Source organism: Phyllobates terribilis, unplaced genomic scaffold, assembly GCF_046119375.1.
Source record: "Phyllobates terribilis strain yellow unplaced genomic scaffold, ASM4611937v1 Scaffold_4__5_contigs__length_816908805, whole genome shotgun sequence".
NCBI classification, from domain to species: Eukaryota; Metazoa; Chordata; class Amphibia; order Anura; family Dendrobatidae; genus Phyllobates; species Phyllobates terribilis.
The window spans coordinates 356,462,899-356,485,702 of NW_027362764.1; the positions used below are offsets into that span (position 1 = coordinate 356,462,899).

Consider the following 22,804-nt stretch of genomic DNA (forward strand, 5'->3'; position numbering starts at 1 on the left):
CCATTCTTGGTCCTGGCCCACGATGGGAGGTGGCCTCTTGCCACCCTCTGGCACGCCCATAATGGCGTCCGCTCTGCCAAGGCGGGAAATCTTCTCAGATGGCGGGAACCGCTTCCCAATGGCGGGAAACTCTGTGGATGGCGGGAAAAGACTGCAGATGGCGGGCAAACGGCGGGAACCGATCCGAGATGGCGTCCGATGGCGGGGACCCTCCGGAATTGGCGGGAGACTTCTTTTTACGGTAAATATGAACTTTTCTTCAGGCACGCAGTACCCGGTGGTTGCGGGCACGTTATCCTGCCGACTACGCCAAAGTTGACGCGCCCCCTGGGCCGTGTTCAAGGGATACCCGGAGCCGGATCTGTATGGGGGTAGTAGTCCTTGTGGCGGTGACCCGGTCCGTGCCCAGGGTGTCAAACTAAGTGGCAGTCTATGGCAGTAGATGTTGTTAAGTGTCGACTACGCCACCCGTTGAGTGCGGCTTTGAAGCCGCCGCTGCAGAGCAGTCCGCTGAGGCCGGTGGTATATATGCAGCAGTGATGGTATAACCCCCAACGGGAGGGGTATGGCCTCAGGGCAGCAGGTGTGGATGATGGGGGTTGTGATGGTGCAGTAAGGAGAGGCAGAGTCAGGAGATGCAGTTCAGGGTTTTTACTTACTGGTGTCCTTTTAGTCACTCTGGCCTTGAGTGACCACCCGAGCCGTGCTGCGTCCACCAGGTCCTGGACTCGGCCAACCCCCAGGCAATTCCGGAGCGTGGTCCTGAGCTCCTTTCTGACTCTCCCTTCCTCTGGCCGTTCCCACCAGGGATCCACTTTTGGCCGGCTCCCTCGGGTCTCTTGGTGGTCAAGCCTCCTCTGGGCTCCCTGACCCTATACTTGGTGTGCCTTTCTAGTGGATTTGGTGAGGGTCGCGGCAGATCCTGACCACGACCTCCGGTTCCTGGCTAAGGTCTACTTCTGCCTCCACCAGCTTGGGATCCGGTACCCTTGTCCGCCAACCCTTCACCGTTCTGTCCTTATTCTGGGATCTTGGGGTTCTTTCTGACTCCTCTCTCTCTCTTCTGCTTCGCTGCAGGCTCAGCCCTGGAGCTGGGCCCAGCCGGAGCCACAGCTCCCTGTCAGCCCTCCTGGCTGAGCTCCTCTGCTCGGCTTCTCCTCAGGCTGAACTCACCCTGATCTAAGATGGTGCCCACCTTTTATACTCCCTCTATGTGTGAGCCCAGGTGACCAGCACCCAATGAGCTCCTAGCTTTACCCAGACTACTCCCCCTATCTGCCCCTACACTACTGGGATGTTCCACCCCCCTCCCACTCCAGCCAGGGACAGACGCTGTCGTACCTGCACATATACTGGTGGGAGTACCGTTGTTCTGTCCCCCGGAAATGGGATGTATGTAGTGCATGCAGCCTACTAGCTCAGTTCCACACTCCATCCTTACCCGGGAGTGGAATACCACACCTCTGGCTTGAGGTGTAATACACCTGTAGCAGCCGAATCCTCAGGGTGCTACACAGTCATCAAAGCAAAAGGTGGCTACTTTGAAGAACCTAGAATATAAGACATATTTTCAGTTGTTTCACACTTTTTTGTTAAGTATAAAATTCCATATGTGTTAATTCATAGTTTTGATGCCTTCAGTGTGAATGTACAATTTTCATAGTTATGAAAATACAGAAAAATCTTTAAATGAGAAGGTGTGTCCAAACTTTTGGTCTGTACTGTACCTTGTAACATGTGACGTTGTACAACTCAATCCGACATGTAGATGGGATCGAGGCAGTTGCATTTTTTCTTAGAACAAGTGGCTTAGCAAATGACTTTTGCCCTTACACATAATTTTTTTGTGTTTCGTCCGCTCTGGAGCTTGAGGCCGTGTGCGCATTTGTCTGGAGTCGTCTAAAGCTAAGCAATCCCCCCTGTTTGTCTACCCTTGTTTAGTGGAGATTGACTAGTGCTCAGCTCATCTCCTCCCTTCCCTAGCCTTAGCCATATGGCAGGGAAAGTCAGGGCGAGGCACACGTGCGGTGATTGGTGAAGAGCCAATATAGGGACGGTATTTGAGACAGGGTGACACTAGACCAGACTAGGAGGTCTCCCGTTCCCTCTTTCCTTAAAGTCTGGGCTTCCTTTCCCTCTTCCCTTTGTGTTGTGCTAAGTCTTTCCCACACCTGGCATGACAGCTGTGGAACATGTTGGCGCTATATAAATAAAAAGATTATTATTATTATTGTTATTATTCATATATACTGTAATTATACACGATCTATATTTTTACACACATATTTTTCATATATATATTTTATATATTTTTTCAAGGCAATCCTGTTTATATGAGGTACAGTATTTCAGTCAATGTTTACTGTGTACGCATCACTAATTGACTTAAACTGCACTAATCTTAACTACCATCTCAGGTGACCAAGACAAGATGGTAAACTTGGAAAAATCACAAAAATAAATGAGTTTCACGTACTGCTGTACTAGCTTTTTTCACTAAAAACGCAGCAAAATCTCATAGTTATGTTCACACTAGGTGTTTTTTCAGCATTTTTTCACCACTCATTGCTTTCAATCGGTGGAAAGCGCTGAAAAAACGCTAAGAGAAGTGACATGCTCTGTTGTGCAAAACAACACACAAAGCACAAAATACTGATGACACAAAATTCAATGTGTGTGCATGAGATTTCTGAAATTTCATAGACTTTGTTGGTACTGAAAAACCCAGCTGAAAATTTGCATTAAAAACATAAAAAAATGCAGAAAAACGCCTAGTGTGAACATACCCCTAATCTGCAACGTATGCACACACATACCCAGGGCTACGTGCGTTTGTTGAGTATTTGATTGCAGAAATTTCTACTTGCGTTTTGGCCTCATATTTTTCACCCACTGAATACACTGAAAAAATACACAAAATAGTGGCAGAATCGCAGCAAAAACTTACAGAGAACTGTCATATTGGAAGATTATTTTCCGCACCAAATCTGTTTGCAAAAATTTCTGCAAGGTTTCTGCATCTCTTGACAGCAAAAACGCTGTGGGAAAAATGTGAGTTTTTGCTGCGTTATTGGTGTGTTTCGCCTGTTTTCTCACCCATTGAATGCACGGAAAAAACACTGGCTAAAATGCAGCAAAATCGTGGCAAACATACACAGAAAATTGAAATGCTGAAGATTATTTTCTACACCGAATTTGTTTGCAGAAATTTCTGCAAGGTTTCTGCATCTCTTGGCAGCAAAAATGCTGCGGCAAAAACACCCATTTTTGTTGTGTTTTTGGTGCACTTTGCCTGCCTACTCACCCATTCAATGCACTGAAAATACGCAGGCAAAAACGCACCAAAAACACAGCAAAATTGCAGCAAAAACGCACAGAGAATTTCATGCTGAAGATTATTTTCTGCTAGGTTTCTGCATCTCTTGGTAGCAAAAAACCTTGGAAAAATGTGCATTTTTGCCACATTTTTGGTGCACTTTGCCTGCTTTTTCATCTATTGAATGCACTTAAAAAAGCAGGCAAAAAAATGCAGCAAAAGTACGGCAAAAACGCACAGAATTGACATGCTTAAGATTACTTTCTGCACCAAAACTGCAAGTCAAAAAAAATACACTTCAGGTTTCTCATTCACTTTGCTGGCATCAGGTTTTGCTTCAGGTGTTGTCACAAATCCATGCAGAAAAAAAGGAAACAAAAAAACACTAAATTTGCAACGTGCGCACATACCCAAGTCTATGTCCGCATATTGAGTATTTGCAGAAATTTCTGCATCTCTTTGCAGCAAAAACGCTGTGAAAAAATGCATGTGTTTACTACGTTTTTGCAAGCATTTTTTTAAGCGTTTTTGTACAGCAATGAATGCTTTTTGAAGCTAAATAAAGATATTTGAAAAAAGAAATGTGGGACATCGCTTTAACCCTTGGCTTACCGTGGGACCTGTGGTGAGTATTTTCACTGCATCTAAAATGCTGCATTCCAATGCCGGACTTGTTTTGTCAGTATATGTGAATCTACCTCATGTAATGATATTTCAATCGGTCAAAATCTGCAATGGAGACTAGCGTCTCCGCTACAAGAGTTAACATGCGCAGGTGAGTTTACGAAGCATAAAAAAACAAGCAGAGTGGGCAAGGGATTTCTTATAAATGAAAGAAAATGAAGAATTAAATAAAAAAATTGCGTGGGCTCCTGCGTCATTTTCATAACCAGCAGAGGGAAAGCTGACCACTGGGGGCTGATATTACTAGCCAGGGAAGAGGCCATTAGTCAAAGATGTTAACTTGCTATTAGTAACAGCTCACAGCTGTTTGCTTGGCTAGATTACAGGGGAACCCCAGATAAAAGTTGATGTAGGGTCCCCCTATAAAATCTAACCAGCAAAGGCTAAACAGAAAGCTGTCAGCTGATATTAATAGCTAGGGAAGCGGTCATGGATCATAGCCCTCTCCGAGGCTAATAATGTCAGCCTTCAGAAATGACGTATCAATAAGATGCTCCAAGTCTGGCGTTTAACCTCGTTCTTCCAACTTGCCCTATGGCGGTGGCAAGTGGGGTAATAGGGTTGGAGTTCATGTCAGCCTTGTATTGGCAGCTGACATGAAGCACAGGTTAGTAATGGAGATGCCCAAAATTTTTTTAGGTTGGATCCGGGTCAGGACGAAGTAGGGCTCGAGCAGAATCCTGACCCTCGTCACCAGACGTTAACACCCGGGGGTAGAGGTGATCCTGATGAGACTCAGATACCTGAGGCACATGTGGACTGTATTGTACTGTCAGGGCAGGAGGAGGAGGAGGGTGAGGAGTGGTAGATGAGTCATCCTGAGGATGATGATGAGTTTGTAGGTTCCATTTGGTGTGAACCTAGAGGCATGCAAATGAGTAGCTCAGCAGAGGAGAAGGAGGAAGATGAGGAGGTTACGTTGTGGCCTACCGCACAGACACAAAGTGATGCAACCACGACAAGTACTGCATCCTTATTCACAACTGTGGCTGTGGCCAGCAGAGGTCGCGAGTCAGCAGCTCGCAGGGGTGGCAAGGGTTGCCTAGCCTGGGCCTTTTTTGAGACCTCAAAGGATGATCCAACTCTGCCATCTTTGCAAAAAACGACTCAGTAGGAGCAAAATTTGTATTAATATGACTACTACATGCATGAACCGGCACATGCGCGATCAACATTCTTTAGTCTGGGAAAGTCACTGCGGACAAGAGGGCCTCACCAACAATCAGCCGCCCCATCAACTGCATCTGCTGCTTCTTCCTCCTCCATCACCGTGCCAAGTGTTCTCACACAGGTCTCCGGCCGAAGAACCCCCACTTGTTTACTCACTACAGAAAGGGTGAGTGAGAACCCGTCAGCTGTTATGGAAGTGGACATGATTGCTGTTTTTGTTTTACCGAGCACAACACATCTTTCTCAATCCACCATAACATCTCTACCTTCACATCACTCACGGTCATCCCCCTACTCCATCCTCTCTCAGCAGAGCAGCCTGCCCTTGGTCCTGCAGTTGTGGTCACATAAAAGATTGTTTCATCCTACACATGACAAAGCTAAGAGCTTGAACTCCAACATCTCCAATCTGTTGGCCACAGAAATGCTGCCTTTCCGTCTGGTAGATACAGCCGGTTTCCGAAAGCTCATGGCCGTCGCAGTCCCTCAGTACCAGTTGTCCAGTCGCCATTACTTATCTAAGAAAGCTGTGCCTGCGCTACACCAGCATGTCACAGGCATCACCCGTTCCTTGACTAAATCTATGTCTGCCAGGGTGCATTTCACCACATACACTTGGACAAGTAAGCATGGCCAAGGGCGTTACATCTTGCTGACTGGGCTCTGGGAGACTCTGGTGGCTGTGAGGGCAGGCAGGGAAGGGGCTGCTCCATAAGTCTTGGAATCTCCAAGGCTTGCGGGTCAAAGCTCTGTATCTAACAGTTACTCCACTGCTTCTGCCTCCTCCACCTCATCTAGGCCTCCTCCTGCACCCTCAACCTCTGCCTTAATGAGACACGCATTCCAACAGTGCAGAGAAAATCCCCCTTACCTCCATACTGCGCAGCCAGGGATCACCGCAATTTGGTAGTGTTTAAATTAATATGCCTTAGAGTTTGCAGTCACATAGCTCAATAGTTGTGGACAGCAATCCAGGTCGAATTTGAGCAATGGCTGTCTCTATTGAACCTGGAGCCAAGGAAGGCTGTGTGAGATAAAAATGCAAACCTGGTGATGGCCCTATGCCGGGAAAACCTCACACACATGCCTTCCATGGCTCTCATCCTCAACCTGGTTGTACAGCAATTTGTCTGCCACTATCCCAGCCTGGATACGCTGCTGCAGAAAGCACGGTCGCTGTGTGTTCACTTCCACTGTTCGCACCACGCAGGTTATTGTCTTTCATTGATACAGAGGTCTTTGGCAATACAGGTTAACCAGTTAATATGCAATGTGCCGACATGGTGGAATTCCACTCTGCACATGTTACAGTGACTGTGGCAGCATAGATTAGCCCTGACGCAGTATCTCATGTCGTATAGCCTGGGCCAACGCAGTACAGGTGTGGTGAAAATCAAATTTGCGGAGTGAGAACAGATTAAGGACATCTGCAGCCTTCTGCACTGTTTTGAAATGGCTACTAAGATGGTTAGCGCTGACAATGCCATCATCAGCATCACTATTCTAGTCATCTACATGCTGGAACACAATTTGAATAGTCTGCGGGAGGAAATGGTGGTTCCAGACGAAGAGGAGGAAGCAGAGGAGGATGCGGATGGGATAACAATGTCTCTAAGTTCCAGACTGTTGTCACACAGGCGGGTGCCAAGGGAGGGTGGATTACAGCGATTAGCGATCAAGGGGGTCTCGTAGTACCAGACAAACTGTTCGTTAAAGTGCAGGAACCGAGGAATAAATAGAGGAGGACGAGGAGGAAGAGGTGATGGGCGAGCAACAGTCAGGAGATGAAGAGGAGGGAGGAAGCAAGCACAAGTGTTACCCAGTTACCAACACACCATGGGCTTGGACCTCGTGTAAGATCCAGACACATGAGTGCCTTCTTGCTGCTCTATCTGCAACATGATCCCCATATTGTTAGGATTTGAAATAGTGCTGACTACTGGGTTGCCACAATGTTAGATCCACGGTACAAGAGTAAATTTTGCCAGATGCTTCCCTCCCTGGAAAGGGACCCGCGCAAGTTGGAGTATCGAAACACGCTTTGACACAACCTTAAGAGAGGTTTTCCCAAGACAGCAGTAAGGCACACAGTGTACATCGCAGCTCTAGACTTCCAACCCCAGGAATATCAATTTGTTAATGCAAAAACATTAGCAGCAGCAGTGTAAGTGACAGAAGCAATTTCTGTGAGTCGTTTCACACATTTTTTAGACCAGCTCATGCACCAGCACAACAGAGTACAAGTTTGACATGCTGTGAACAACTGGAGAAGATGGTGCAGGAGTATCTTGAGCTCAATATCAATACCATCAGGAAGGGTTTGGACCCTTTTGGTCTTCAAAAATGGAAGAGTGGCCTGAGCTCGCCTGTCACACCTTGCAGGTTTTATCATGCCCGGCAGCCAGCATTCGCATTCTCTCTGAACATATCTTCAACGCTGCTGATGTCCTGACAGATAAGCGCGTCCTGCTGTCCCCTGAAAGTGCAGACCACCTAACTTTAATAAAGATGAACAAGTCATGAATCTCCAAAGACTTTTGCACCCCAATCGCAGACTGTAGAGACTAGGCGATGGTGTAGTTTTGAGTGTGCTGCATTGATCTAGCATTATTGCAGCATGAGACATCTTTGTAGTAGCTTCTGTGCCTGTTGTTTCTTCTTCTGATGATGTTACCAATAATTTTTTGACATGTTGAGACTTCTGATTGGGTTTCCATTTGGTGTGTTTCCTGTAGTGGAAGGAGTGTCGGTCTCCATTATACTATTTCTTCTCTGGTGAAATTGATGCCACTTTGGTGGTGTCTGCCCCTAATTTTTTCAAATGGGAGACTCCTGCTTGGGTCTCCATCTGGAGTGTTTCTTGTAGTGGAATGAGTGTCGGTCTCCATTATACTATTTCTTCTCTGGTGAAATTGATGCCACTTTTGTGGTGTCTGCCCCTAATTTTTTTTAAATGTGGAGACTCCTGGTTGGGTTTCCATCTGGTGTTTCCTGTAGTGGGAGGAGTGTCGATCCCCATAATACTATTTCTACTCTGCTGAAATTGATGCCACTTTAGTGGTGTATGGCCCTCATTTTTGGAAATGTGGAGACTCGTGGTTGGGTCTCCTTCATGTGGGTTTCCTGTAGCAGTAGGGCTCCCAGATCAGCAGGCCTGCACTTACTTTCAGTCAACTACCTGTGTTGCTGTCCTTAAATTTTTCTACAAATGGTACTCTATCAAACTGATGTTTGTGCCATCTGAGTGTGGCTGAACAGAAAAGCAGCTTGAGCTGTTGCATGTGGTATCAGGGCCCACAGCACAGCAGGTGTACACCAATCCCTCACCCACCCCATCTTACTTTGAAGTTTATTTTAAAGGTGGAAATGCTGTCGCAGACCCTGATAACTCATGCATGGCCCGTGGATGACTGCTGCTGTGCCATTATAACATTTTGACTGTGAGTCAATTGACGCCACTTTTCCTGGTGTCTACTCCTAATTTGAGCTGTTTTGGAATCTTTTGGGCCCCTTTGAAGGTGTTGTGCATGCATTTGGTTTTGCCTTCCATTGGATGCAATGGGATTCGGATATGTCCGTCGAACCGTTCAGAGAACATCGGGAAGGTCGCCGTGCAGAAATGAGCTGAACCTTGAAAGGTTTGCCTATCTCTTGTACCTAATTCATTAAGTGGTGTATGTTTCTTAATAAATCAGGCAGCTTTTACTCCATGTATAACTCCAGTATTAATGGATCTGGGCCATTGTGTTAACATCACTTGGTACTGAATGAAACTACTGAGAACTTGAACATTTTCTAACTGTGACACTATAATGAACAAAGTTAAAAGCAAAATGTGAATAATTAAAACTAAAAAAGGAAAGTAACAATTATTGTAAATTAATTGTTTTTGCATTTTTTTTAAACCAAACATTTTTTATATTTTAATGCCATGTTTAAAAATAAAAGACTTACCTGATCTGTTATTTGGAGACATGCGAACTGGGGATATTGAGGGTGTTCTTGATGAAGAAAAAGGGCGCTGTCTGTCTCTTTCAATTGTTGATGATGATGCTACAAAGTGGTACTGAGACCAACCATCCTATGGACAATTATAAGAAAAAAATTACACGTCAAGGCTTTCTGACTGAGTTAAGGACGTTTATTATTGTAAATAATGTAAACTAATCGGAACTTTCTAAATTACAAAATGTCAGAGCTGATGTATTGGCCCCATTGTACTATTTGCTAGTGGTAGATTTAGGCAGCTACATTTTGGCTTTATCAAAACATCTTAAATTTGCTATAAATTTTCAAAAATTAGCAATTTACAGACTTTTTTTTATTTAAGCCCATGAAGTAAAAAGTCATACCACACATACATTCTTCAAGTTCCAGGGACTGTAATTGAAGCTGCTGAACAAAGCGGGGGCTGCATTTTAAGTGCGGGGCTGCAGATAAGTGCATAGTTAAAAACAATATCATAGTTTAACAAAAGAGCATAGTTTGGTGTTTTCCTGACTGGTTTTCCATTGTTTTTCTACTTTTATCTGTTTAGTTTATCCCCATTTAGTAAGGACAATGCTACCAGGTGTGCATTTTGTAAGATGTATGCATGAACAGCCGTTTGAAGGTGAATGTATCTTTGCTCGATGTCAGTTTGCTACATGTTTGAAAGCCCAGGTAATAGATCTAAATATGTATCTTGCAGCACTCAAGAGCACTGCAAACCAGGAGAGCAGTTTAGAGCTTACTGAGCATGCTCTGGCTGGGGCCAGTGATATGGAGGAGGGTGAAGATGGACAATATGAGGATCCAGAAGCAGGTAGCTTGGTGACAAAAGAAGGAGTAGGGGGGAAAAGTGCCAGGGAGCTTAATCCTGATCTGGCACAACCTAGTAAATATACCAGTTTAGCTGATATTAGGACTGTAAGCCCAGGACTAGGATCACTACAGCAGGACATTTCTCCTAACATCCAGGAAAATGACTGCTGTAAGAAGGAGGGAATTAGGAGTGCAGCAAAGGCCATACAGATGTTGATGGTAGGGGACTCTATAATTAGGTAGACAGACAGGGTCATCTGCCGCTAAGACCGCAAATGCAGAGCAGTGTGTTCTCTGGCAGGTGCTCGGGTTCGGCATATTGCGGATTGGATAGACAGATTGCTGGGTGGGGCTGGGGAAAACCCAGCGGTCATTGTACACATCGGTACCAATGACAAAGTTAGAGGGAGGTGACAGAGAGAGTGAAACAGTAGGGGTTAATGAGGATTTAGGGAGGCTGGGATATGCAAAGAAAGTAGGGAGGGGAGTGGGAGTAATAAATGTGCTGATAGTATTAAATGTCTGCTGGCAAATGCAAGAAGTTTTGCAAACAAAATGAATGAATTGAAAATTCTTATGTTGGCCTCAGAATACAATGTGGTAGGCATCACGGAAACCTGCCTTGACAAAAGCCATGACTGCGTGACAAACGTAGAGGGTTACACTATATTTAGAATTGGCAGGAAAGACAAAAAAGGTGGAGGGATGTGCATTTTTGTTAAATCAAACTTAAAATCTGTGCTCAATGACAACCTTGGGGGAAGCTGTGACAACGTAGAGTCAGTATGGGTAAATGTACATGGGAATGGCAATAATGGCAATGGCAATAATGGAAAGCTGCTTATTGGAATTTGCTATAAGCCTCCTAATATAGCTGAACAGGTAGAGGATGAAATGCTGCAACAAATTAAAAAGGCAGCAAATAATAATAGGTCCTTATTTTGGGGGGATTTTAACAATTCAGACGGGACAGAATCTTTTGGTTGTGTTAAAAGCTGAAAGTTATTATCCATAGTTCAAGACAATTACCTCCCTCAGTTGGTGGATGAACCAACCAGGGGAGATAATCTGCTAGATCTGGTCCTGTCAAATAGACCAGATACAATTTCAGATCTACAGGTCATTTAGGATTCAGTGACCATAACATGGTAAGTTTCGATTTAATATTGAATAAAACATTTCAATGGGGAAATGCAAAAATCTGCCATTTTAGGAATGCTCATTTCAACAAGTGCATTGGAAGTGCATTGCGCTGTAGGGTGCATTGCTGGAAAAGGGGGAAAAAAAAACTCTGTAAATCTCTTAGTTTGCGAGTGTGAACGAGCTGAGTGTGACCAGAGCGTAAGTGCGAACGAAAGTGTGTGACTTGTTTTTCAGTGACTTTGGATTCAGGGAGTTTGGAAGGGAGGACTTTGGACTGAATTGCTGTCTGTATTTTATTAATTCTTTACTTTTCTTTTTACTTGACATTCTGTCTATTGCAATCCCCATTAGAAAATGAGCTCCATTATTGACAATGCTATCCATTGTACATCTTGCCACATGTATGCATTCCTTGAACAGCCGGTCGGGGTTGCTTACTGCTGCGCGAGATGTGTGCACGTTGTGCGTTTGGAAGCCCAGGTACTGGATCTAAATGAGCAGCTGGCAACACTGAGATCCATTGACAATATGGAAAGGAGTCTGCTGCTCACTGAGCAGCAGCTCACTGGGGTAGATGTGGGGGAGGGTGGTAGTCGGGAGCTGCAGGACAGTGAGGTCGCTAGTTGGGTGACAGTTAGAAGGGGGGGTAGAGGGAAGAGTGCCAGGGAGGCTAGTCCTGATCTGGCACACCCCAATAAATTTGCAAAGTTGGCAGATGAGGGGAGTGACGGTACAGGGGTAGCACTGCTGCAGCAAGGCATGTCCCCTGAAAGCCGGAGGAGTGTCAGCTCCAGTTAAGAGGGAAATAGGACAGTAGGGCAGGCTAGGCAGGTGCTGGTAGTGGGGGACTCAATTATTAGGTGAACAGATAGGGCAATCTGTCACAAAGACAGGTATCGTCGAAGAGTGTGCTGCCTACCTGGCGCTCGAGTCCGGCACATCGCTGATTGGGTTGACAGATTACTGGGAGGGGCTGGTGAGGACCCAGCGGTCATGGTGCACATTGGCACAAATGACAAAGTTAGAGGTAGGTGGAAGGTCCTTAAAGATGATTTCAGGGAAATAGGCTGCAAGCTGAAAGCAAGGACCTCCAAGGTGGTATTCTCTGAAATACTACCGGAACCACGTGCCACGCCAGAGAGGCAACGGGAGATAAGGGAGATAAATAAGTGGCTCAAGAACTGGTGTAGGAAGGAGGGATTTGGGTTCCTGGAGAACTGGGCTGACTTCTCAGTTGGCTACAGTCTCTACGCTAGGGACCGTCTGCACCTCAATGGGGAGGGTGCAGCTGTGCTGGGGGAGAAAATGGCTAGAAGGTTGGAGGAGTTTTTAAACTAGGGATTGGGGGGAGGGTATTCATTTTATAGATGGGGAAGATAGTGCAGATAGTGACCTGGGCACAAATAAAGAAATTGGGGGTGAGGTTAGAACAGTCAATAAAGTAAGAAGGAATAGAGGTACAGAGAGATACATAAAATGCATGTACACTAATGCCAGAAGCCTCACCAACAAAATGGAGGAATTAGAATTAATTTTGTTGGAAAATAATTATGACATGGTAGGGATATCTGAGACGTGGCTGGACGAGAGCCATGACTGGGCAGTTAATTTACAGGGCTATAGTCTGTTCAGAAATGACCGTACAAACAACCGGGGGGGATGTGTGTTTATATGTAAAATCATCCTTAAAACCCGTCTTGCGGGAGGATATATGTGAATCTAATGAAAATGTAGAGTCCCTGTGGGTGGAGATAAGGGGAGGGGGAAAAAATAATAAATTACTGATAGGGGTTTGTTATAAGTCTCCAAAAATAATGGAAGTAGCGGAGAATATCCTCGTAAAGCAAACAGATGAAGCAGCGACTCAAGGAGAAGTCATTATTATGGGAGACTTCAACTACCCTGAAATACATTGGGGAGCAAAAACCTGTAGTTTAAGCAAAGGTAATAGGTTTTTGACAACTATGAGAGACAATTACCTTTCACAACAGGTTCAGGACCCAACAAGAAGGGGGGCACTGCTAGACCTAATATTAACCAATAGGCCAGACAGCATATCAAATATACGAGTTGGGGGTCACTTGGGTAATAGTGATCACAAAATAATACGTTTTCATGTAACCTTTAATAAGATGTGTAGTAGAGGGGCTACAAGGACACTAAACTTCAGGAAGGTAAATTTCCAACGGTTGAGAGATGATCTTAGTGCAATAAACTGGGACGATATCCTGAGACATAAAGCTGCACAAAGCAAATGGGAGACATTTATTAACATCCTGAATAGGACCTGTGCACAATATATACCCTTTGGGAATAAACATGCTAGAAATAGGAGGAAACCACTATGGCTAAATAGAGCTGTAAGGGTGCGCAATAAGTGACAAAAAGAAAGCATTTAGAGAACTAAAGCAAGTAGGTAGTGATGCGGCATTAAATAAATATAGAAAATTAAATAAATTATGTAAAAAACAAATCAAGGCAGCAAAGACTGAGGCAGAGAGAATCATTGCCAGAGAAAGTAAAAATAACCCCAAAATATTCTTTAACTATATAAATAGTAAAAAACTAAAAAACGATAGTGTTGGCCCCCTTAAAAATAGTCTGGGTGAAATGGTGGATGAGTATGAGGAAAAAGCCAATATGCTAAATGATTTTTTTTCAACCGTATTTACACAAGAAAATCGCATGACAGAAAACATGATTAGTGATAACAAAAATTCTCCATTAAATGTCACTTGCTTAACCCAGCAGGAAGCACAGCAGCGTCTAAAAATCACTAAAGTTGACAAATCCCCGGGCCCGGTTGGGATACACCTGCGAGTACTGCAGGAATTAAGTAACGTCATAGATAGACCATTATTTTTAATCTTTAAAGATTCCATAATAACAGGGTCTGTACCACACGACTGGCGTATAGCAAATGTGGTGCCAATATTCAAAAAGGGGACAAAAACTGAACTTGGAAATTATAGGCCAGTAAGCTTAACCTCTACTGTGGGTAAAATCCTGGAGGGTTTCTTAAGAGATGCTATAATAGAGCATCTGAAGAAGAATAACCTCATGACCCAATATCAACATGGGTTTACGAGGGACTGTTCCTGTCAAACTAATCTGATCAGTTTTTATGAGGAGGCAAGTTCTGGACTGGACCAAGGAAATGCAGTGGATGTTGTGTATATGGACTTTTCAAAAGATTTTGATACGGTTCCACACAAAAGGTTGATACATAAAATGAGAACAATGGGGATAGGGGAAAATATATGTATGTGGGTTAAGAATTGTCTCAGTGATAGGAAACAAAGGGTGGTTATTAATGGAAAACACTCAGACTGGGTCTCAGTTAACAGTGGGGTACCACATTGGTCAGTATTGGGCCCCCTTCTTTTTAACATATTTATTAATGACCTTGTAGTGGGCATACAGAGTAATATTTCAATATTTGCAGATGACACTAAACTCTGCAGGGTAATCAGTACAGAGGAGAACAATTTTATATTACAGAAGGATTTGGGCTGATAAATGGCAAATGAGCTTTAATGGGGATAAATGTAAGGTAATGCACTTGGGCAGAGGAAATAAAATGTATAATTATATGCTTAATTGTAAAACTGGGCAAAACTGTAACTGAAAAAGACCTGGGTGTATTGGTGGACGACAAGCTCACGTTTAGTGGCCAGTGTCAGGCAGCTGCTGCAAAGGCAAATAAAATAATGGGATGCATTAAAAGAGGCATAGATGCTCATGAGGAGAACATAATTTTACCTCTATACAAGTCATTAGTGCGACCACACTTAGAATACTGTGTACAGTTTTGGTCTCCGGTGTATAAGAAAGACATAGCTGAACTAGAGAGGGTGCAGAAAAGAGCGACCAAGGTTATTAGACGACTGGGGGGTCTGCAATACCAAGACAGGTTATTATACTTGGGGTTATTTACTGTGGAAAAAAGAAGGCTTAGGGGTGATCTTATTACTATGTACAAGTATATGAGGGGACAGTACAAAGACCTTTCTACTGATCTTTTTACTCTGAGGCCAGAGACGGGGACAAGGGTGCATCTTCTACATCTGGAGGAAAGAAGGTTTAATCATAATCACAGACGCGGATTCTTTACTGTAAGAGCAGTGAGACTATGGAACTCTCTGCCGCATGATGTTGTAATGAGTGATTCACTATTAAAATTTAAGAAGGGCATGGATGCCTTTCTTGAAAAGTATAATATTACAGGTTATATATACTAGATTCCTTGATAGGGCGTTGATCCAGGGAACTAGTCTGATTGTCGTATGGAGTCGGGAAGGAATTTTTTTCCCAAATGTGGAGCTTAGTGTTTGCCACATGGTTTTTTTTGCCTTCCTCTGGATCAACATGTTAGGCTATGGGTTGAACTAGATGGACTTAGTCTTCCTTCAACCTTAAAAACTATGTTACTATGTAAATTAAGAGAGGAGCTTAATCATATAAAACTAGAATTCTGTAAAAAACTTATACCCTCTGGTAATAAAATGTCCAGGAATAAAAATAAACCATTATGGATAAATAAGACAGCACAAAGTTTAATAAGACAATAAGCAAATGGCATTCAAAATCTTGAAGGCAGAGAATACAGAAATAGCATTTTAAAAGTACAAGGATCTCAATAAGAAATGTAAAAAAGAAATCAAGTTAGCAAAGTTAGCTACTAAAAGGCAAATCACCAGCGGCATTAAAATAAATCCCCAAAATTTTTAAAAATACATTAATATCATAAATAAAAAAACGGATGCTATTGGCCCCTTAAAAGATGATAATAAAAGATAATTATAGAGGACGAAGAAAAGGCTGAGATATTAAACAGGCACTTTTCATCCATATTCACCAATGAACTAACTGTTCCAGGGATCATTCAACAAGGCAAAAATCAAAGTTCACCACCTGATATAATTAGTTGATATAACTAGTTTAACACAAGAAGAAGTACACCGGTGTTTGAGAAAATTAAAAATTGACAAATCCCTCAGACCAGATGGCATTCATCCAAGGATATGGAGGGAAATTGAGCTCGATAAATGACAGACCGCTGTATCTCATATTCTTAGACTCTGTTGTAACAGGGTTTGATGCCAAAGGACTGGATAATTGCTGATGTTGTAAACATATTTAAGAAAGGTAAGAAGGTGGATCCAGGCAACTACCATCCCATAAGTCTGACATCAGTATTGTGCAAAGTTTTTTGAGGGTATTTTAAGAGATGACCTGCAGAGAATAATATAATGACTGACAACCAGCATGGATCAGCATTAGTGATGAGCGAGCACTAAAATGCTCTGGTACTCGTTGCTCGGGTTGAGAAAATTGGAATACTCGGGTGCTCGACGGAGCAACGAGCCCAATGTAAGTTTATGGGAAACTCGAGCATTTTTCAGGCGGCTCCCACTGGTGGTCTGCACAGGGCCTGAAAATTGTCCAAATCTATGGGAACAGTGCTCAAATGACATGGGAACAGCATGGGGAAGACCCCTAAGACATCTCTGACTCCCAGATCACTGCTGTCAACAACGTTGTCAGAGTATTACGCCACTTTTAGGGACTCACAATAAAACATACAAAAACGAAACCAAAATGGATTTTACTGGGAAATATGTTAAGGAACATTCTTTCGAGGGTAATGACTTGTATATAAGGCAAAATAAATAACCAAAAACAAAAATATTCCTCCACACCTTGGGCTATGTTCACACGTAGCGTTTTTGATGCTTTTTTGCACTTTTGCATTGCTTTCAACCAAGACAAATGCATTCACCAGGAAATGTAATTTTAACATTTTACAACCTTATCTGGCCATATGGTGTGTGATACATCATCAGACACATGCATACAGTGCTGAAAAGACATGGGAACAGCATGGGGAAGACCTCTGGAAGCATCTCTGACAATCAGGTCACTGCCTAAAAGTGTGCCCATCATAAGTGATCCTTGGCGCATGCGAAGATGCCTCACGCCATGCACCTGTCGTTGCAGACTTGCAACAATCACCGTCCATGTCCTTGTCCCAGTGCAGCGTTCAGTTGTCCCTACCCTATTCCTTGGAATGCAAGCGCAGGTAAGCAGCCAGCCATCCACCCACCCACAGGCTGCAATACTATACTGCCAAATTTCTGGGCAGCTTTTTGCACTTGAAATATGGCCTTTTAAGCTCGTGGAGGCGGAAGCTTTTGACAATCTCATGCCGGCGGCGGCCGGATGTCCATACTCTGTCCCCAGCTGCCACTATATTTCCCGGTATCGCCTCTGCCTTCCACAAGCACGGGTCCCACAACATTACCCGTGCCCTCCCCAGTGCACTTACTGGGAAGGACCGCCTAACCACAAACACATGGACACGTGAATTTGGCCTGGGACGGTACGGAGCCAGTCCACAACTTTTTTTTGCTAAGAGTTGTATTTAGCTCGGTGAAAGGACTGGCATAGAGGGAAACCGTTCCTACTCTGCGTGTCATTTCTCCCAGGAAGTCCTGTAATTGAGCTTGTTGCAGAAGCAATGGCAGCCCGTCCAACATCAACTCGCACTTGTCGGTGGTGCTTTGACACACACACATCTTTCTTAGCGCATTTAATTTCTTGAATACAGAGTTGGACAATGGCCTGATCTGTAATGCGTTTTGAGAAATAACATGCATAAGCATGGCCGATCCACATTAAAAAAGCTGCCATAAAGTGTCCGGGAACCTTCCCCCACACTTTTCTTAGCCAGGGCTGCTTTTCGGCAGGGTTGGACGGGCCCACCACAGAACCGGAGACTCCTCCGGCGGGCCCTGGCTTCTCCTTCAGGAGAGTTTATAATGCCGAGGTGAGGCCATGATGATAGAGGCCACCATCTGCTTAGTATTCTGTTACTTGGAATGCAAGTGCAAGTATGCAGCCAGTCACCCACAGGCCGCAACACTAAACTGACAGATTTCTGGGCAGCTCTTTGCACTTGAAATATGGCCTTTTAAGCTCGTGGAGGCGGAAGCTTTTCACAACCTCATGCCAGCGGCGGCTGGGTGTTCATACTCGGTCCCCAGCTGCCACTTTATTTCCCAGTATCGCCTCCACCTTCCACAAGCACGGTTCCCGCAACATTACCCGTGCCCTCCCCAGTGCACTTACTGGGAAGGACCGCCTAACCACAAACACGTGGACAGGTGAATGTGGCCAGGGATGGTACGGAGCCAGTCCACAACTTTTTTTGCTGAGAGTTGTATTTAGCTCGGTGAAAGGACTGGCATAGAGGGAAACCGTATTTACCCTGCGTGTCATTTCTCCCAGGAAGTCCTCTAAAGCTGCTTGCACTTGAAATGTGGCCTGAACATTACTGCTGGTACTTTTCTGTGGCAATTTGCTTGCCTCCTACCAGCCTGAAATATTTCCAGCAAACTATGGTACGACGCCATGGTATTAGCACTGCCCCCAGTACCAGTAGCGAAGCCATCTCCAATTTCCTTCTCAGGAATTTTATTTGGTAGACTGAGTGGCTACCCAAATACATTTTCTCACAAAGGAGCTGAAGATAGAGTGGCAGTAGGTGCAAATTTCTCCAGCCTGTTAGATATTAGAGGGTGAATGGCAGCACATTGGATCAGTGGTTAGCACTGAAGACGTGCAGCACTGGGATCCTGGGTTCAAATCCCAGCAAGGACAACATCTGCAAGTAATTTGTATGTTCTCCCTGTGTTTGTGTGTGTTTCCTCCTCAGTAAAAAAGCAGCCATAGAGTGTCCGGGAACCTTTCCACACACTTTTCTTAGCCAGGACTGCTTCTTGGCAGGGTTGGACGGTCCCACCAGAGAATCCTCTGGTGTGCCTTGGCTTCTACCTCAGGAGAGTTCATGATAGTGCTAAATTTGCAACTGCTATGGGGCTCTTGAGCGGGGGAGAAAGGTTAGACCTCAGAGTCAAATCCTCTGGTGGGCACAATGTTTTTCAATCTGAAACAGCTTCTCAGTGGGAGTTGTATTTCACAACAGCCATAGCTCAGTGAAAGGACTGGCATAGAGGGAAACTGTATCTACCCCGGCTGTCATTTCTCCATCACCAGGTTCCGCCCATTGTCACACACGACCATGCCTGGCTGTATGTTCAGTGGTGAGAGCCACAGATCAGGCTGCTGTGTTACAGCTTTCAACAACTCTGCAGCGCTGGGCGGTTTGTCAATTAAGCATTAAGCATGTTATCTTCAGCACAGCCTGTTGACGCTTGGCCAAGGCAGTGCTGCAGTGCTGTCAGCTTGTGACTGATGTGGTCATTTCGGAGATGGAGGAGGAGTTGCATGAGCGGAACAATGTGATTACATTGTTGTTAAATTGGTGACACTGTTTTTTATACTAAAGAAATTTAGTTTTTTTTTAAGACAAATGCATTCACCGGGAAATGTCATTTTAACATTTTACAACCTTATCTGGCAATGTGGTGTGTGACACATCATCAGACACATCCTGTTTTATTTATGATGGAGGGACTCTGAAAGTCATAAAGCCTATTTTTAGAGGGATATCAAATGGCCCTTCCTATTTTTAAAAGGCCAGCAGTTGGCCCTAGCTATTGTTAGAGAGCCATCAGCCGGCTATGCTTTGTTATTCCCATTATTAACAAGTGGGTCTCCTCTACTGTTATTGCGTATCCAGTGACTGCAAGGGCTGCCAAAAAATTGGATGCAACCCAATACCCCTTTGAAGAGACATAGAGGAGGGTCTCAGTAAAAAAAATGTTCCCATTACAAAGGAGCGGGTCTCCTATAGTGGTAATGCCCATGCTGTGACTGCAAGGGCTGCCAAAATTTGTGAAAAACCCCACTAAGAATTTAAAGACACACAGAGCAGGGCCACAGTAACAAGGTACGACATGTTCCAATTAGAAAGGAGAGAGTCTGCTATACAGTTATAAGGGTATGCAGTGAGTCCAACGGCTGACCAATTTTAGTAAAAACACCACTAAGAATTTAAAGACACATGGAGCAGGGCCACAGTAACAAGGTACGACATGTTCCCATTAGAAAGGAGAGAGTCTGCTATACCGTTATAGGGTATGCAGTGAGTCCAACGGCTGACAATTTTAGGAAAAACCCCACTAAGAATTTAAAGACACACAGAGCAGGGCCACAGTAACAAGGTACGACATGTTCCAATTAGAAAGGAGAGAGTCTGCTATACAGTTATAAGGGTATTCAGTGAGTCCAACGGTTGACCAATTTTAGGAAAAACACCACTAAGAATTTAAAGACACACAGAGTAGGGCCACAGTAACTACAAATTCTCATTAGAAAGGAGAGCGTCTCCCATAGTGTTGGCCTATGCAGTGAATGCAAGGGCTGCCCAAAATTTGGAGGCACTTCAATGCCCCTTGGAAGAGACGTGGAGGATGGCCTCATAAAAAAATGTTCCCATTAGAAAGGAGCGGGCCTCCTATACTTCTAATGCACATGCACTAAGTGTATGGGCTGACAAACATTTACCCCTGGGGGGTATTCATGAACATACTGTATAAAACTTTTTTTTTTACGGGCATCATTAACACCCTTTAAAAAAATTAGGTGGGTGTTGCATCACGGACCACGGTCACCCTGGTGATATGGTGGTAGAGGATAAGGAGAAGGAGGAGGACAAGAGCAAATAGCCAAAATCAGGAAGCCTATACCCATGTGTGTGTGTGAAAAGGTGCATGGGAATACACCTCCCAAGAAAAGACACTGGATTGGAGTTTATGTTACGCTGCTATCATTCGGTGGTGTTGAGAAGTCTGGCCCAATCCAGCCCTTGTTCATTTTTATAAGAGTCAGCCTGTCAGCATTTTCAGTTGACAGGCGGATGCGCTTATCAGTTATAATTCCACCAGCAGCACTAAAAACCCGCTCTGATAAAACGCAGGCCAGGACCTCCAAGGTGTAGAGAGCCAGTTCATTCCACGTATCCAGCTTGGATACCCAATAATTATAAGGCACAGGGGAATCACGGAGTACATTGGTACGGTCTGCAAGGTACTCCCTCTGCATCTTTCCAAACTTTACACTCCTTGTGAGAGTACACCGCGCCTCAGGGCCTGTCTGATGGGAGGGTCTGAGAAAATTCTCCCAGAACTTTGACAGTGTTCCGCTGTCTCTGCTGGATTGAAGTTGTGTCTCTCTTGCCTGTACTCCTTGGTTTTCCAACGAAGTGTGACCTCTGCCTCCAGCGTTTTCAGATGGGAATTTTTTTAATAGTTCCGCAACAAGGGTCTTCTGGTACAGCCCCATTTTTCTAGACCTGTCCGCCTCAGGAATAAGAGATATAAAGTTCTCCTTGTAGCGTGGGTCTAGAAGTGTTACCAACCAGTAATGACTGTCACCCAAAATTCTGAGAACTCGAGGGTCATGGGAAAGGCAGCGTAACATAAACTCGGCAATGCGTGTCAGACTACTAACAGGCAAGACTTCCGTGTCCTCACCAACAGGATTACTGACCATGCTCTCCTCCTCCTCCTCATCCTCTCCGTTCTCTGGCCATCCACAGTGAACAGACGGTATGACAGCTGTTCAGGTAGTACCGTCTATAGTGCATGAAACTAGTTCCTGTCCTTCCTCCTCCTCCTCTTCCTCATTGTCACCCAATCCACGTTGCAATGAGATGAGGCTTGGCTGTGTGTAATCACCCTGTATGGTTCCTTGCTCCATCTCATCGTGCTCTGCCTGCAATGCATCCTCTTTGATTGTGAGCAGAGAGGGTTTCAGAAGACAAAGAAGCGGGATGGTGACGCTAATTATGGCGTCATCGCCGCTCACCATCTTGGTGGAGTCCTCAAAGTTTTGGAGGATGGTACATATGTCTGACATCCATGTCCACTCCTGTGGTCTTATGTGTGGAGTCTGAACTGAATACCGACGGCCTTGTTGATGCTGGTACTCAACAACAGCCCTCTTCTGCCCACAAATTCTTCCCAACATCTGCAGTGTAGAGTTCCAACGCGTGGGAACATCACACACCAGTCTGTGAGCCGGAAACTGCAAATGCTGCTGAAACACTGCAAGGGCGGCGGAAGCTGTAGATTACTTACTAAAATGGGCACACAGGTGGAGTACTTTAACAAGCAGATCCGGCAGCTCAGATTGGAGAAACTGCTGAACCACGAGGTTAAGCACATGGGCCAGGCATGGTACGTGTGTGAGCTCGCCTCGCCTCAGGACCGCCACCAGGTTCCGGCCATTGTCACACATGACCATGCCTGGCTGTCAGTTCAGCGGTGTGAGCCACAGATCTGCCTGCTCTTTAAGAGCTGTCCACAACTCTTCAGCATTGTGTGGTTTTTCACCTAAGCATATTAGCTTCAGCACTGCCTGTTGCCGCTTGGCCAAGGCAGTGCTGCAGTGCTTCCAGCTTGTGGTTGATGTGGTCATTTCGGAGATGGAGGCTGAAGAGGAGGAGGAGGCTGTGGAGGATGAGGTGCAGGGGCTGTAGACCGTGGGGGCAATCCTGATTGACCTAGGGCCCGCAATCCTTAGCGTCGGGAGGACGTGTTCCGTCCCAAGGTCCGACTGGGTCCCGGCTTCCACTATGTTAACCCAGTATGCCGTCAGCGAGATGTACCGTCCCTGCCCACAAGCACTTGTCCAGGTGTCCGTGGTTAGGTGGACTTTACCGGTAACTGCGTTGTTGAGAGCACGGCTAATGTTTTGGGACACATGCTTGTGTAATGTGGG

The 22,804-nt window shown here is 44.8% G+C and overlaps 1 protein-coding gene across 11 annotated transcripts in view; it reads right to left on the reverse strand.

Annotated features, from left to right (window-relative positions):
- Positions 1–22,804, reverse strand: part of CTNND2 (catenin delta 2) — a 2,090,389-nt gene that overhangs the window by 162,599 nt on the left and 1,904,986 nt on the right. For all 11 annotated transcript variants that reach the window (XM_073678428.1, XM_073678425.1, XM_073678422.1 and 8 more), the window contains one exon: positions 9,125–9,251. In XM_073678428.1, coding sequence (XP_073534529.1) covers positions 9,125–9,251 — 127 coding nt within the window. The remainder of the gene's footprint in view (positions 1–9,124; positions 9,252–22,804) is intronic.